The sequence below is a fragment of the Anastrepha obliqua genome, chromosome 3 (genome assembly GCF_027943255.1).
Source record: "Anastrepha obliqua isolate idAnaObli1 chromosome 3, idAnaObli1_1.0, whole genome shotgun sequence".
In the NCBI taxonomy this organism is placed as follows: Eukaryota; Metazoa; Arthropoda; class Insecta; order Diptera; family Tephritidae; genus Anastrepha; species Anastrepha obliqua.
In genome coordinates this window covers 75,909,270-75,923,249 of record NC_072894.1, presented here as the reverse complement: position 1 = coordinate 75,923,249, position 13,980 = coordinate 75,909,270, and the positions used below count along the sequence as shown (strand labels likewise).

At 35.7% G+C, this 13,980-nt stretch overlaps 1 protein-coding gene across 2 annotated transcripts in view; it reads left to right on the top strand.

Moving 5' to 3' along the window:
• LOC129243063 (transmembrane protein 184B) overlaps window positions 1–11,605 on the top strand; it is a 52,710-nt gene extending 41,105 nt beyond the window's left edge. For both annotated transcript variants that reach the window (XM_054880153.1, XM_054880152.1), the window contains exon 9: window positions 6,024–11,605. In XM_054880153.1, coding sequence (XP_054736128.1) covers window positions 6,024–6,298 — 275 coding nt within the window. In that variant the 3' untranslated portion in view covers window positions 6,299–11,605. The remainder of the gene's footprint in view (window positions 1–6,023) is intronic.
• Window positions 11,606–13,980: the final 2,375 nt, after the last annotated feature.

Sequence of the window (13,980 nt, the reverse complement as noted above, 5' to 3'; positions counted from 1 at the left end):
TCGCGTGGATAGCTTAGAACTATAGTACTGTCAGTCTCCATACCAGTCCTTTCAGGCGTTGGGGTTATTCAAGTCATTCAGAGTTTAAAGGAATTGGAGCCATTAGAAGTAGGTAACTCCATTCGATTATTTTCAGGTTTGGTATTTCTTCGTTTCTTCATTTCGTTGCAAATAACATTTGTGAATAATAAATAATTATTTCAAACAATTTTAATTAGTTTATTATATTGTTGACCCTGTTCAAGTACAGATTAGACCTTTCTATTCGAGTAACTTGACGAAAGATTTGCGTGTGAATGCAACAAGAAAGTTATCGAGTAAGATTCGCCACTAGCGTGTATGGTTATACCTCATTAAACTGGTGTGACTCACTATCTTACAAACACATGTAATTTAAGGCAGCCTATTCCAGCATTGCCAAGATATGTTCATTTATAACAGTTGCTTCATCTATGCGCCACTTGCTAACGCTTGGCGTAAAGAAGAGGGTATTAATATATTAACGAATCTTTCTATACAATTTGATTGCGTTAATTTCATGCAAAATTTTTGTTAAATGCACCAGAACTAATGGTATCAGAACTAATGTTCGAAGCAGCTCTTTACCACTAGAATCTGGAAGGTTTGTAAAAATTAGAAAATCTGGTTACCTTCAAGCTTTCTAGGCTTTTGAAGCTTCGCATTTATATCATGCGATATGCGGTACAGCTTGAAAGGACTTGGTATGGTGTTCCAACTTTAGTTGCAACGTGGGGTTGAGGCTAATCTAACCTACACCTTGTAACCAAAATAAATTTTTTTAAATAATATAGATACACTTATATTTACAACTGTGTTCAAGAAAATAGTAGTGCTTTTCAGTCATAACTATGAAATTGCATAATTGAATGATAATAAATTTTAATACTTTTCGAAAATGTTCATTTCAATGATATGTACATGGAAATGCATATTGGGCCATAAAATTTCGTTTGTTTCAAGTCTAAAATATTTATAATTATAGTTTTTACAGACCACTTGGAGCTAATATGAACTTAATTACACCAGATAGTTAAATAAATAAATTAATAATTAAAAAAAGTTTAGAAATTTATAAAATTCATTCTCTGACACCGAAAAGTCAAGCGGAATAGAACTCGAGATCTCATTGAATTCTCTTAGAGCGCGAGTAATGGAGCATTACGCGCATAATTCGTGTTGAGAAATTTAAGATGAAATTGATGACTGTTGCATAGAGATCTAGTAGAGATATGAAAGTGAATGCTCCGTAGTAGGCATTAACTATCAATGTATCCTTTAGTTACTCTAAAAACAAAAGACAATGAGAGTATAGACCTTCTACTCTCTAGAGACTTTAAGTTAATTAAAACCAAATGAGAATTATTGAAAGGGATAGGATTTAAGAATTTTAACGTCCTAAGATCACATTTAAGGAATTTTACCATGGATAGGACCAATGACAATGCACGAAACGCACGATTATACCAAAATTATCATGGTTCTGCATCAAAAGAAGAACCGCGTGGAATCTTTCGCTTTCGAATTATTGTGAATTATTCGACGTACTATCCCAGTTGTGCCCGTGAGTGATGTTCAATTATACCTACCTAGTGGCACGTATGCACGAGTACATCCTTCACTAGGTGTTTGGCCCAGCTTCTCTTCAAATTCGTGGTGTGCGCCTTAATGCGAAACAAAACTAAGGGTAAACGTTGTAAATTGTATGAGCTGTTGCACTACTAATTCCTTGAATAACATACAACTCTATGTAGGATTCTTGGCAGCAATCAGTCGAATTTCCCGACACTGATTTTTTTGTTTTATCTTTTGTGTATGAAATTGAGGCGCAAATTCTTTGCGGGCTTAGAAATTTGCTGTTTTTAAAGTCGGCTTATTCTTTATATATTTGCTGCCGAGTTTCTGGCTGCATGCATATAAAATTGTTTAGTCTAAATGTTGTGGAAAAGTCGATTATCTTGTCTCGGTTCCCCATTGATGAAGCTGAAATTCTTGTGTGCTTTTCTATATCTAATTTATATACCTGTATACATACATACTTTTGCATTTTAAGCATTTCTTAGATTTAAATCGGCGCTGTCTTTAATTTTTCGAAACACAACACGTTTCCTTCTACGGCGCCTGGTCTGGAAATTTACTAGTTTAGGGTTTTTTTAATCATGCAATTTGCAAAATTTCTTATTATTATTCGTTGATGTACATACATATGTGCATACATTGTGTTTATATATAAATATATGTATGTATGTCGTTTGCGTTTTTGATTTTCGTAAACAATCTACTTATTTTCAAAATTAACTTTCATTAAAAAAAAATTAACTTTCAAAACACCTGCTTGTTTAAATTAATTGTTTACTTTGCTTCAAAGTAAAGCTATTAACAATAAAAAAAAAAAAAAACAAATTATTATTCCATTATTTTAATATTTATAGCCTTACCATTTTTTGACTTTTCAATTTTAAGTTATTTTCTATTTTTTTATTTTGCTTTCAAAACACGAACACAAAAAGTAAATCGCAGAAACTTTGCTCACCCCTTTTTTTTGAATTTAAATGTTTTTGCAATTTATTGTATGTATTGTTTTTTTTTTCTCTTAAAACCAACAAAATATTTTTTTAGCTTTTTATGTGATAGCCTTTTACAATGCGCATGTGAATTTTTTTAATTATACTACAAATTATTTGCTACAATGAATGGAAGTTTATATAAATATAAAATTGCATATTAAAAAATAATAAATTTGAAATAAAAATATTGTATGAATTTTTATCAGAAAGTTTTAAATAAAAGTGTGTGCTTAAGAAAGGTTGAATTTTTATTGTATTTGTTAAACAATTTACATATTTTTTTACTATTTTGTTTTCCTTCGCTGTTGTTGTTGTATCACTTCGTTAAGTCCTGTCAGTGTGCTGTAGTCACCGATCAACATCGTCTTACATGTCTAACGGTAGTTCAAGGAATCATAAGCATGCTGTTTCGACAGGTTGGGTCCAAAGGGAGAGGGGTGTTAGGTGAGTGGGTTTAAGAAGAGCATCCGAATAGGTGGTTAGTACCGTGCGGAGTACCTTCATATGTCGGACATATATTGAGTATATCGGGGCCGATTCTGAATAAGTAGGACTTTAAGCTGCTACAATATCCTAATTGTAATTGAGCCAAAATTTCGCGGGACTCACCACGCAGCTGAAGCTCTTCATCTGCAGTGGGTGGTGGTTGGATAACGATAACGACATTAGGTGGTCGGAAGTATAGGAAGGTGGTAAGAGAAATTCTCGATGAATTTTTTTTAATGTTCGTGTGTATACTGTTTGATCCAGTAGTTGCACTTGCGCGTAGCCCTGGATCTCATCCGTGTAGTCGAAGAGATGGTGCTTGACTCGGCTGGGAGGTTGCTCAGGTTGTAGCATATAGTCCATATAGGAGTGTTTCCTGCGTAATTGAGCAAAAATTACGCGGATCTCATAACACAGCTGTAGCTCTTCGTCTACAAGGCTGGTAGTTGGACTCAGATAACGGCATTCGGCGGTCGGGAGTTTAAGAAGGTGGTAAGAGACATTCCCAATTAATGTCGTTTAATGTTTGCTTGTATACTGTCCGATCCAGTAGTTTCAGTCGTGTTTGGTGCTGGATATCGTCGCTGTAGTCGAGGAGACGGCTTCTGGCTTGCTGGAAGGTGGTGAGGGATTGCTTACAAAGCAATTTACTGTGCTCTTTAACCGCGAGAATGTCTTAATACCAGTATTCTTTCAGTTTTTTTTCGTCTTGTTTGATGCTATTTGGTGATAATGAAGTTGCTTTTCTATCATTGCCTAAGTATAAAGTAGATTTTTAAAATATTTCTAAAGTGTTGTGTGTTCATCATATTGAAATCTGATATTGAACTATTATCCTGGGACAATATGACTTAATAGCCCGAAAATTTCAAGTAGAACCTCAAAACTTCAAAAGAAGGAGGAGAACAAATAGCAAATAATATTCTCTCCAGCATTACCACAGCTGGTCAATATGTCAACTGTGGGATTAAAAATGTTTTAAATAAAGTTATATTTATTTAAGAGGGCAGGGCTTCAATTCAATGTGACGAAAATTTATTTCGTTACAGCTCTTCATTGATCATTACATTTTAAAGGAATCAAATTGGTGTCTATCGATATGCCATTAAAGCTCCTGATTTTCGTTAACGAAATAAACGTAATAAACATCTCTTCATATGCTCTCTGAAATCAATTCCTCTGTCATCCCCTATAGTCCGAGCCCGTCGAAAAAATAGATTTTTGGATCTATCGCGAATCCAAGACTTATTGGGACTCCTATCTAGGCAGGACTTAGTAAGACTACCACAACAACAACAATTTCTGCTGTTTTCTTTTATTTTCTACATTTTCCGCAATAAACGAAGTGACTGGGTGTATTTTGGATACGCTGCGACGACTCATTACAAAGCATGACTGCCCATTCTCTAATTTGAAAAGTTTAGGAAGTCTTTTTTTTTGTTTTAAACTGAGTTTGTGCAATAATATTAATGTGCAATTTTATTTATAGAGGTGTTTTATTAAGCGTGAAACACACACACAACAAACTTGTTGAGGAAGTTCCTAAGTTTTTTATTCAATTTGAAATACAATCGCTACAATTAAGTTTTCTATATAACATAATTAAAAAGGTCTCGAAGACTTTTATTGCAGCTCCAATTGTCGAGCACTTTTTCAACTACTATAAATCGGGTCATGTGTCACGAATATACGCTTTGTTGGCGCTTGAGTATCGTTTTTTATAGCATGACAAATGACTTCAAATAATCTCAGAGGACATAGCCAATGGTTTTCAGCAACAATTTCTTGGAGACCATTCAATGCCAATTTCTTTGAACAATCGTATCGCCTAACTTTCCCCGTAATAATTCGATGGTTTAAGCTGTGCGGCACGTAGCCCCGGCTTGTTGACACCAGACGTTGTCAACATCCCCATTTCGGCCAAGTTGACTATTGGCACCTGAACATTATGCAAAAAAGGTACGCATGAAATTTTCAACAATTCGATGAACGAGCACGAGTGGGCGATTATTACGAGCATAAACTGAGAAAAGGGCATGAAAAGTTACAACTGGAGTGCGATTTTGTGATAATAAAATGAAGTGATTTGTAAACTTTATATTGGTGTATATTTTTCCATAATGAAATTGTAAATATCACGGAATACAATGAAAAAGAAGTGACAGATCATGTCACATTAAATATGGCCGATACGCCATGGAGAAATCATAACACGCTTAATGAAAAACTTTTTATAGACACTCGTCGAAGATCCGGCGAATGAAGGCTACGGCTATTGTTTACAGAAGCGAGAGGTAATTCATTCGAAAGAAAAGACTTGGCGCTGAACAGTCGCTGCCATTGAGCGTCGTCAGTTTCGCTATTTAATAGTGTGACCATACTGAACGGAATTGTCAAAGGCAAGTAGTCCTGTTCTCTACATCTAGACAAAGCGGATCTCAATTCCACTCCTAAGTTTTTAGGATCTCACCAGAGTATGACAACGACTGAGATTTGCTATAAGTTTTCAAAACTACGCAGATCTATTCGAGGAGAAGGAAATAATAAGAAGAAGAGGGCTTCGAAACACGAAGAATTTTTGTCATTTTAATTATAACTACTAAGTCCTCAGAGTCAAAATAATTATAACAAAACATTAGAGAAGAAGTAGCGGATTAATAAGAGAACTTTTCGAAAGAAGAACTATAAAATCGTTTAAAAGCGTGTTTATCAAAGTAAAAATAATTCTAACACTAAAAACTACTTTTATTTTTTGGTTTACGTAAATGATTATGTTTTATTAATACAACTCCGAATTGCATGGTGCTAAAAATGGTTATACCTGTGATAGCAAAGTTTTTTAATTCAAAAATAGTTATTGTGTATTGTTCCGTTTGCTAAGTTTTGCACTCATACATTTTTATAGTCTTACAACTTTTCGGCGTCTATGAATATTTTTCTACTCTCATTTAGGTGGGAAAAATTCACGTGGCATACGAGTCTCTTCCTACGACCCAGACGAGCCAAGTGCCACACATCACGACGGCAATGCAGGTAATACCGGCACAATGGGCAGCTTGGGCAACGCTAGCACAGGCACACCCGGCGGCAGTGTTGGCAGCTGTATTGCATCGAAAACTTTGGGCAATCAACGGAAATTCATGCCAGGCGGTCAACGGGTCGCCACCATCAGCCAGAACTACAATGAGAAAACTATGCTGCTGAGCAGCGATGATGAGTACCAATAAAGGCCGAAGGTGAGGAAGAGTGAGTAATGGAAGCGAGCCGCCCTAACAGCACTTTTTAAATACAACAAAAACTCACAGATTAAACTGAAGAAAAACAAATTTTGGTTTTTGGACTTGTGTTGGCGACATAATTTGCTGTGTTGTGTCTTTGTTTAATATGTATGTATATTCCGTTATTATTGAAGCTTCATTCTGAAGTCAGAAACTTAGTTTACAATAATTGGCATCAGAAGCCAGAGGCGAATTTTGTATTATTTTTAATTATGCTACTGTGGTGCTTTATGGTAATTATTTTTATTTAAAATTTATTTCAAAAGTATTAGCAGTACAAATCAATTACTAGCATAAAATAAGAAAACTTTAAAAGCCAGTAAAATCCGCTAGGTGTTAATTAGAAGATTTCATACATTTTTTTTACTTCCACAAAAACTCGCTATATTCATTCAATGAGGCTATATTATTATTTTCGTTTTTGTATTTACTTTTTGCTAAATGCAGTATTTATTTATTGCTAAATGCAGAACTGAACTGCCTTCGATTGATTTTAAGTAAAAAAAAATTTAGTAACATAATTATGCTAGCAAAAATATGAAATCCTTTAAAGTAAACATAGAACGCTTCTCTGAAGCAAAACCAACAAATTCCCAAAATTGTTTTTATTAACATTATTATCATAGCCGCGCGCACTTGTGTACTTATACAATGGGTACTATAATTTTGTTCACATAACGATTGTATGTAACAGCATAAAATAATCGAGATAGATATAGATATATGAATACATATATACCAATATGCTCAGCATGATGAGAGGAGTCTGTTTAATTATGTCCGTCCGTCTGTGCGTAGGGCAACTTCAGCAAAAATTAATAAATTTCAATGAAACCTGGCTTTGCCTTTGTCCCTTTATCCCTTTGTCCAAAGTAGTTCGTTATTGAAAATGGACGAAATCGGTAAATAACCACGGCTACCTCTCATATAACTATAATTTTCAAAATAGAAAAAGCTGTTAGTTATGTTACGAGTACAAATAAGGCAAAACTATTCAGATATGGTACAAATAATGAACCCAAGAAAAGAAATAGGATTACAGAAAAAGATTGGAAAATAAATCGGTAAATACGTGCACCACCTTCGTCAAAGAGTTCGCGGAATATATTCAGAAAATTTAAAATACAAGTTTATTCCTCAAAAGTGATATTATCGCCTCAAAGTACACTCCATTAACTGCAACGCACTTAAGCCAGTGTTTGATCCAGCTCTCGAAACATTTCTGGCACTCTATTTTCGGTATAGCCATCAGATCTGTCTTCGAGTTTTCCATTACTATCTTTCGGCTGTTAAAATGAGTTGTTCGTAGCGGCCTTTTGACTCGATCAAACAGAAAAAAATTGGAGGGAGCCATATAAGGTGAACTCGATGGCGGTTGGTATTCGTTTCGTGCTTGATCAAAAATTCGCGGATAATGATGGCACTGTGTACTCGGTGCGACGATCCGTTATCATGGTGCAAAAACCACCAGTTATTTTCGCACAAATAATCCTTTATTTTTTGGCGAATTGCTTCACGTAAACGTCTCATAACGCGATTAAGTATAGTAATAGTCCTTATTAATTGCTTAACCTTCTGGCAAAAAATCGTGGTATACAATACCATTGCAATCCACAAAAACTGAGCACTCCTCTTTTTGACTAAAAACGACGTGGTTTTTTTGGTCTTAGTTCATTCGGAACTCGCCATTCGCCTGATGTCCACATTGCGTTTTTGATGAATGTTAGGTCGCCTGATGAATGCTCACCCTTGAAAATCATGTCTTTGGTGATATCAACGCGGTCTCTTTCTTACATGAAATTTAAATCCCTTGGGATCAACTTTGCAGCAACACAGCTCAAACCCGGATCTAGAAGCAATGTTCAAGTCCTCTGTCAATTCTCTGATGGTTAATTTGCGGTTCCTCATTAACTTTTCTTTAACTTTATTGATGCTTTCATCAGTTTTCGATCGATCGATCAATGGACTCACGATCTCTTCTGAAGTGTTCATGCGTAAATGACTGTTTTCTTTAGAGGATCATTACCGAAACAGTTTTCCAACATTTTTAAAGTTTTCGAACCATGGAATCCAATTTTAACGCAGTATTTAATAATTTGTTGCAAATTCAAATCCATTTTCAAAACTATAAAAAATCGAAAACACAGAGGTAGATTTACTCAAGGCGGCATAACGTTTACAAATGTCAAGCAATGTCGATAAAATTTTTATAGGAATGTCAATCGAAGATTTGGCAATAAGGTAGGTAGACAGGTGAAATTGTTGAAGTACCAATCTGGCACTCCTCAAGTAGCACTGAAGCGCCGTTTTGATACCACTATGAGACCTCCAACAGGAAAATATCTACAGCCAGCCAAAGCTGTTGATATGTATAATGGAGAAGATTGATGAGTTTTAGGTTGGCTCACTGGCCCAGGCTGTCGAAGAAAGGATCACCCAGTGACCTTAGTCGTCTAGCTCCCAAACCCTGGTATTTACAGGGAAAGTGCTCAACATACTCGTATATCGTATTGGGACCAAAGAACTTTCGAAATAGCACATGAAGCAATGGAGCTCCATCTTTTCTGCGCTTTCCTGAGAAATAATTTGTGCAGTTCCCCTTTAGCAATTGTCAGGGGGATGCTGCTGACCAGGTAGGGGGTCTCTGAGGTCAGTTCAGTCCCCTTCCTGGCAAGCTCATCAGTAATTTCATTTCCCTCTATGTTTTTATGTCCTGGAACCCAGATTTGGTAACCTAACAAAAAAAAAAACAACTTAAATCAGTTGATTTAAAGTGTCAAGTGGTGGTTGTTCCAGAAACTTTTTTTATTAAGATGATATCTCGATAACAGCTTAATAAATCTCGCTCAAATTTAGTACGCATATTGCTTACACACCTGATTTAGATTTGACATCAATATTGCGATCGGCTGAAAAACCACCCGCCCTAAATTTTCGCCCGTTCGTCTGATGTTATAGCTCTGATGTTATAATTCTATTTGTCTATGCGTTTTTTTGATCCCAAATAGAAACAGCCAGCCCAAATAAAATTTTACTAAAGTGTGCGCGGGTATATAAAGTTCGGCTTCGACCGAGTTTAACCTTCCTTACTTGTTATTGATATTATTATTAAATTGTATGTAGATACCTTATTGCTCACTTATTGCAGGTGTGACATAATCCTAAAAATTAAAATGTTCAGAAACGCGGCTTCAAAGTTATGTATTGTCGGCCTCAGTAAAAGTAAATGCATACATATTTTCATAATGATGTACTGATCATTGATATCTAAATTTTATATTTATGTCACCCTTGCAGTAAATGAGCGATATGTTCAATTGTATTACATGTATCTGTCGTTCGGTGGTCGTGCGTGAGTGTATATTTTAAAATAAATATATTGCAAGAAAAAAAATAAATAAAATATATATGCTTTGCATTAGAATTTTAAGCGAAATACTCGAATGTAGAATGTTTTAAAAATAGCAGGTGAAATAAAAGTGGTGCGGGAAGAGTTGACTTGCAAGCTTAAAAGGGGTATTGCAAAGGTAGTTAGATATAAGTTCTTCGGAAAACTTAAATAAAGCACTGAAATGAAACAAAAACGTATGTATACTAACTGAACAGAGACTGGAGAGAAATCCAAAAATACAAATCGCAAAACTATTTTTTGTATGCATTAGTAAAATTTTACAACAAATACATTATAATATTGCACATTACTCAAGAAATTTTGTATCTGTCCTAAAGTGTTTTTTCTGTCATTGTTTTAATGCGTGTAACGGAATTTTCCTTTCATTAACATTTTTGCACTTAAATGTAAAGCCGCAATTAAATCTTGAATGTGACAATGCAAGTTTTAAATTGTGATCACAAAGAAGTTCAAACAGCAACACATGTGTTTTGGTTTCGCTTATATGAATTCAATTCATTGAAAGCGCCGAAACACTTCCAATTGGGTTTAGCCAAACTTATGTTATATCCCTAATAGAAAAGGTATTATATTTAAAGCCTTCCGCCGAAATAATTCGGAAAAATATTAAGATTTACGTCAGATGGCCCGATTTGAAAGTATCTCCAAAAATAGTGTTTTTTTATAAATAAAATTTGTTCTTACAAGTATCACTATTTCGAAACCCTCTATAAAATTAAAAAAAATTGTATGCAGACTTTTTAAGCTTAAACTATTGTCAGAGTCTATGATTTTTGGAAACATATTTTTAAAATCTAATTTTATTTATAAAAATTTGCTGTTTTGAGGTATTTTCAAATATCGATCGGGTTCGTGAACCCATGACTTGCACCTCCGCAAACTGGGTAGTTTGTGCTTTGTTGCTTCATAAAATGTCAATATTCGTTGCTTCATAGATGAACTTAATTTTTTTCTGGAGAAAAAAAAAAACAACTCCAATGTGAACGGATGTTGCGGAGCTACAGAAGCGAGGGCTACTGCATGCGAAAGAGAAGGCTGCATATTCTTTTACAACAGCGTAAGATTTGTTTAATAATTTTTACCTTTGGGCTTTGAGACAGCTTACATGTTTAATGATTTATAGTCGAATTCGGTGCCGAATGTTTCTGTAGGACACACCAATGCTGCACCATATACATAATTTTTATTCTCCTTGTAAAAACAATAATTTTCTAATACAGAGACAAAATTAATATAATATGAATAAATTCTAGAAAGCATCCCGCAAAATTTTATTATCGGTTATCGAACATGAAAAATATGTACGTCACTGAAGGCATAATGGCAAAGTAAAGTCACCAGCGAAGCTTATTGTTCTACCCAATTCACAGACTTTCAAGGATTCGATTACATGTCTTTATTTATTAATTTCTATTGTTCTACTGAGTAAGCTCTCGTTCTGATTTTGTTTAGGTGCCGCATTTTTATTTTTTTTATACAAGTTACGAGTATATTTCTTTTGATGTTTTTTTAACACTGTTAAATGAATAGCACAACATCATTTAAAAATTTATTACTTTTACAATCTTGACCAAAATAAATAATACAACAAATTCATAAAAGCAATGTACAGTTCAAAAAAAGTTGCGCCCAATTTTTACTCTCCTGGTGGTTCAGTTAGATGCAGATACATGAATTTAATTATGTTAAAATTTAAAATAAATCAATAACTTTTTTTCTTATAAACAAATTTGTATAAAAATGTATGAATAAAGAATAATAAAACAACTGAATAAAAATACTAACAATGTATGGTATGTATGCACATATGGACGTTTACATAAGGAATACATATGAGCATTGTGAAAATGTAGCCTATTTATTCAAATAAAAACAATGAATAAAAACCTGAAAAAACCTTTAATTTATTTAAACATTTCCTAGTGATAATTTTAAGTAAAAAATTACAATACAAAACACACAACCAATGAAGGATTAAAAAGGGCAGTACGAGGTTTGCAATTCATATGGCCTTAGGCGTTTTTAGTGCTATCATGCGCGATCTGACGTTTCTACGGAAATGTAGACTTATTTTATCATAAACGCACTCAGAACGTTTCGATTTGCGAACCATATAAGAGTTATTTACAGTGGTTTTAAAAGTTGATCTCGCAAAAAATTGAATTAAATCGTGAATATTTTCGTGCGATTGCTTTTTACAATTTTCTACGTGGCAAGAATGCATCGATGAAGGCGAGCAATTACCGTTCGTTAGCGCCATATAAAACTATTACAATGAATTTTCATGATCGTTGTTCGCTAAACGACGAATTTGGGGAAGGTCGTCCAAAATCTGTTGTGGTGACAGAAAGTATCGATGCTGTATGACGCGAAATGATTGAGCAAGATCGTCATTCCACATATCGGGAGACTGAGGCATCCTCGAGTGGGATGCAACGTGGAAAACAAGGCCTGGAAACGCGACGGTTCGAGTGGTTCGAAAATTGGTTTAAACGAATGCAAAAGTGCAAATAATATTTTAAAAAACAATACAACAATTTTCAATTACCAATGTTTTTCCATCATTGGAGGATGCTTCCATATTTAGATTAGGCGGGACTAGCCCAAGTATCCTCTTGCTTCTAGCTTCTGAACACCCGTTCGGGAGAGAGCCAACGTGAGAAGGCGATACAATCCACGATATATGCTTATTCGCTGGGTTTGGGACCCGCCACGTAAAAATCCCCCTAAATGAAAACACGAACAAAGCTTCGGATGAGAACTTCTTGTACTGATGACCACCCTTGAAAACGAAATAAGGTCTACGATTTGAGGGCATGCCCCTGGAATGTCCGGTCCCTTAATGGGGAAGGTGCCTCTGCCCGGCTGGTTGATGTCCTCGTGAGAGTAAAGGCTGACATCACTGCCATCCAAGAGATGCGATTGACGGGGTAAGAAAAACATAGGACCTTGCGGCTGCCAAGTAAAGGAGCGCAAATGCGGTGTTGGATTTGTTGTGGCAGAGAGACTTTGTCGCCAACTACTGCTGCCTATAAAACCACGCTGCGATCGAGTGCAATGCGAGTCATGTGGGATCGCTACCGAGACTTAAAAAAGGAAGGGAGACGTATTATCAGAAAGAAAAAACGAGAGGCCGAAATACGTGAGTGTGAGGTGCTTGAGATGCTGGGAAATAGGAATAACTCCCGAAAGTTCTAGCAGAGAGAGCGGCGGCTTACAGAAGCTTTTAAGTCCGGGGCGTTTTCTTGTAAGAACAAAGACGGCGATCTGCTGACTGACATCCAGAGCATACTTAAATTATGGAAAAACACTTCTCGAACCGGTTAAATAGTGACAACTGCGCATGTAAAGATCACGATACCTCAGTCGTTGACAACGGAACTGGGGTTCCGCTACCCGACTATGACGTGGTGAAAAGAGAGATAATGCGGCTAAAGAACAACAATTATCGTAGGATTAGTTTTCTCAATATTGCCTATAAGATTCTAGCGAGCGTATTGTGTGAAAGGCTGAAGCCCATCATCAACCAACTGATTGGACCTTATCAGTGTGGCTTTAGACCTGGAAAGTCCACCATCGGCCAGTTATTCACAATACGCCAAGTCTTGGAAAAGACCCATGAAAAGAGAATCGACGCAGCGCCATCAGAATTGGGAAGGAGCTCTCCGAACCGTTTGATGCAAGACTAGGTTTCAGACAAGGTGACTCGTTGTCGTGTGACTTCTTTAACGTGATGTTGGAGAGCATCGCACGCGCCGCAGAACTTAATCGCTCAGGCACAATTTTTTATAAGAGCGAACAATTATTGTAAAATACTTCGTTTATTTAGGAACAAACATTAACACCGATAACAATGTCAGCCTTGAAATCCAACGTAGAATCTCTCTTGCCAACAAGTGCTACTTTAGACTAAGTAGGTAAATGAGTAGTAAAGTCCTCTCTCGACGAACAAAACTAACTTTCTAATACCCTTCCAAACGTATGACGCAGAAGCGTGGACGATGAAAACATCCGATGAAGCGACGCTCGGAGTGTTTGAGAGAAGTATTCTGCGGAAGATTTTTGGATTTTTGCCCCTGTGAGTTGCCCAATGAGCTGTATGAGTTTTACGACGACATACAGGGTGAACGATATGAAGTGTTACCTATTCAAAACACCATAACTTTTTTGTATGAAATTAGTTTTTATTGATTTCAAAGACAAAGTTGTTCAAAAATGA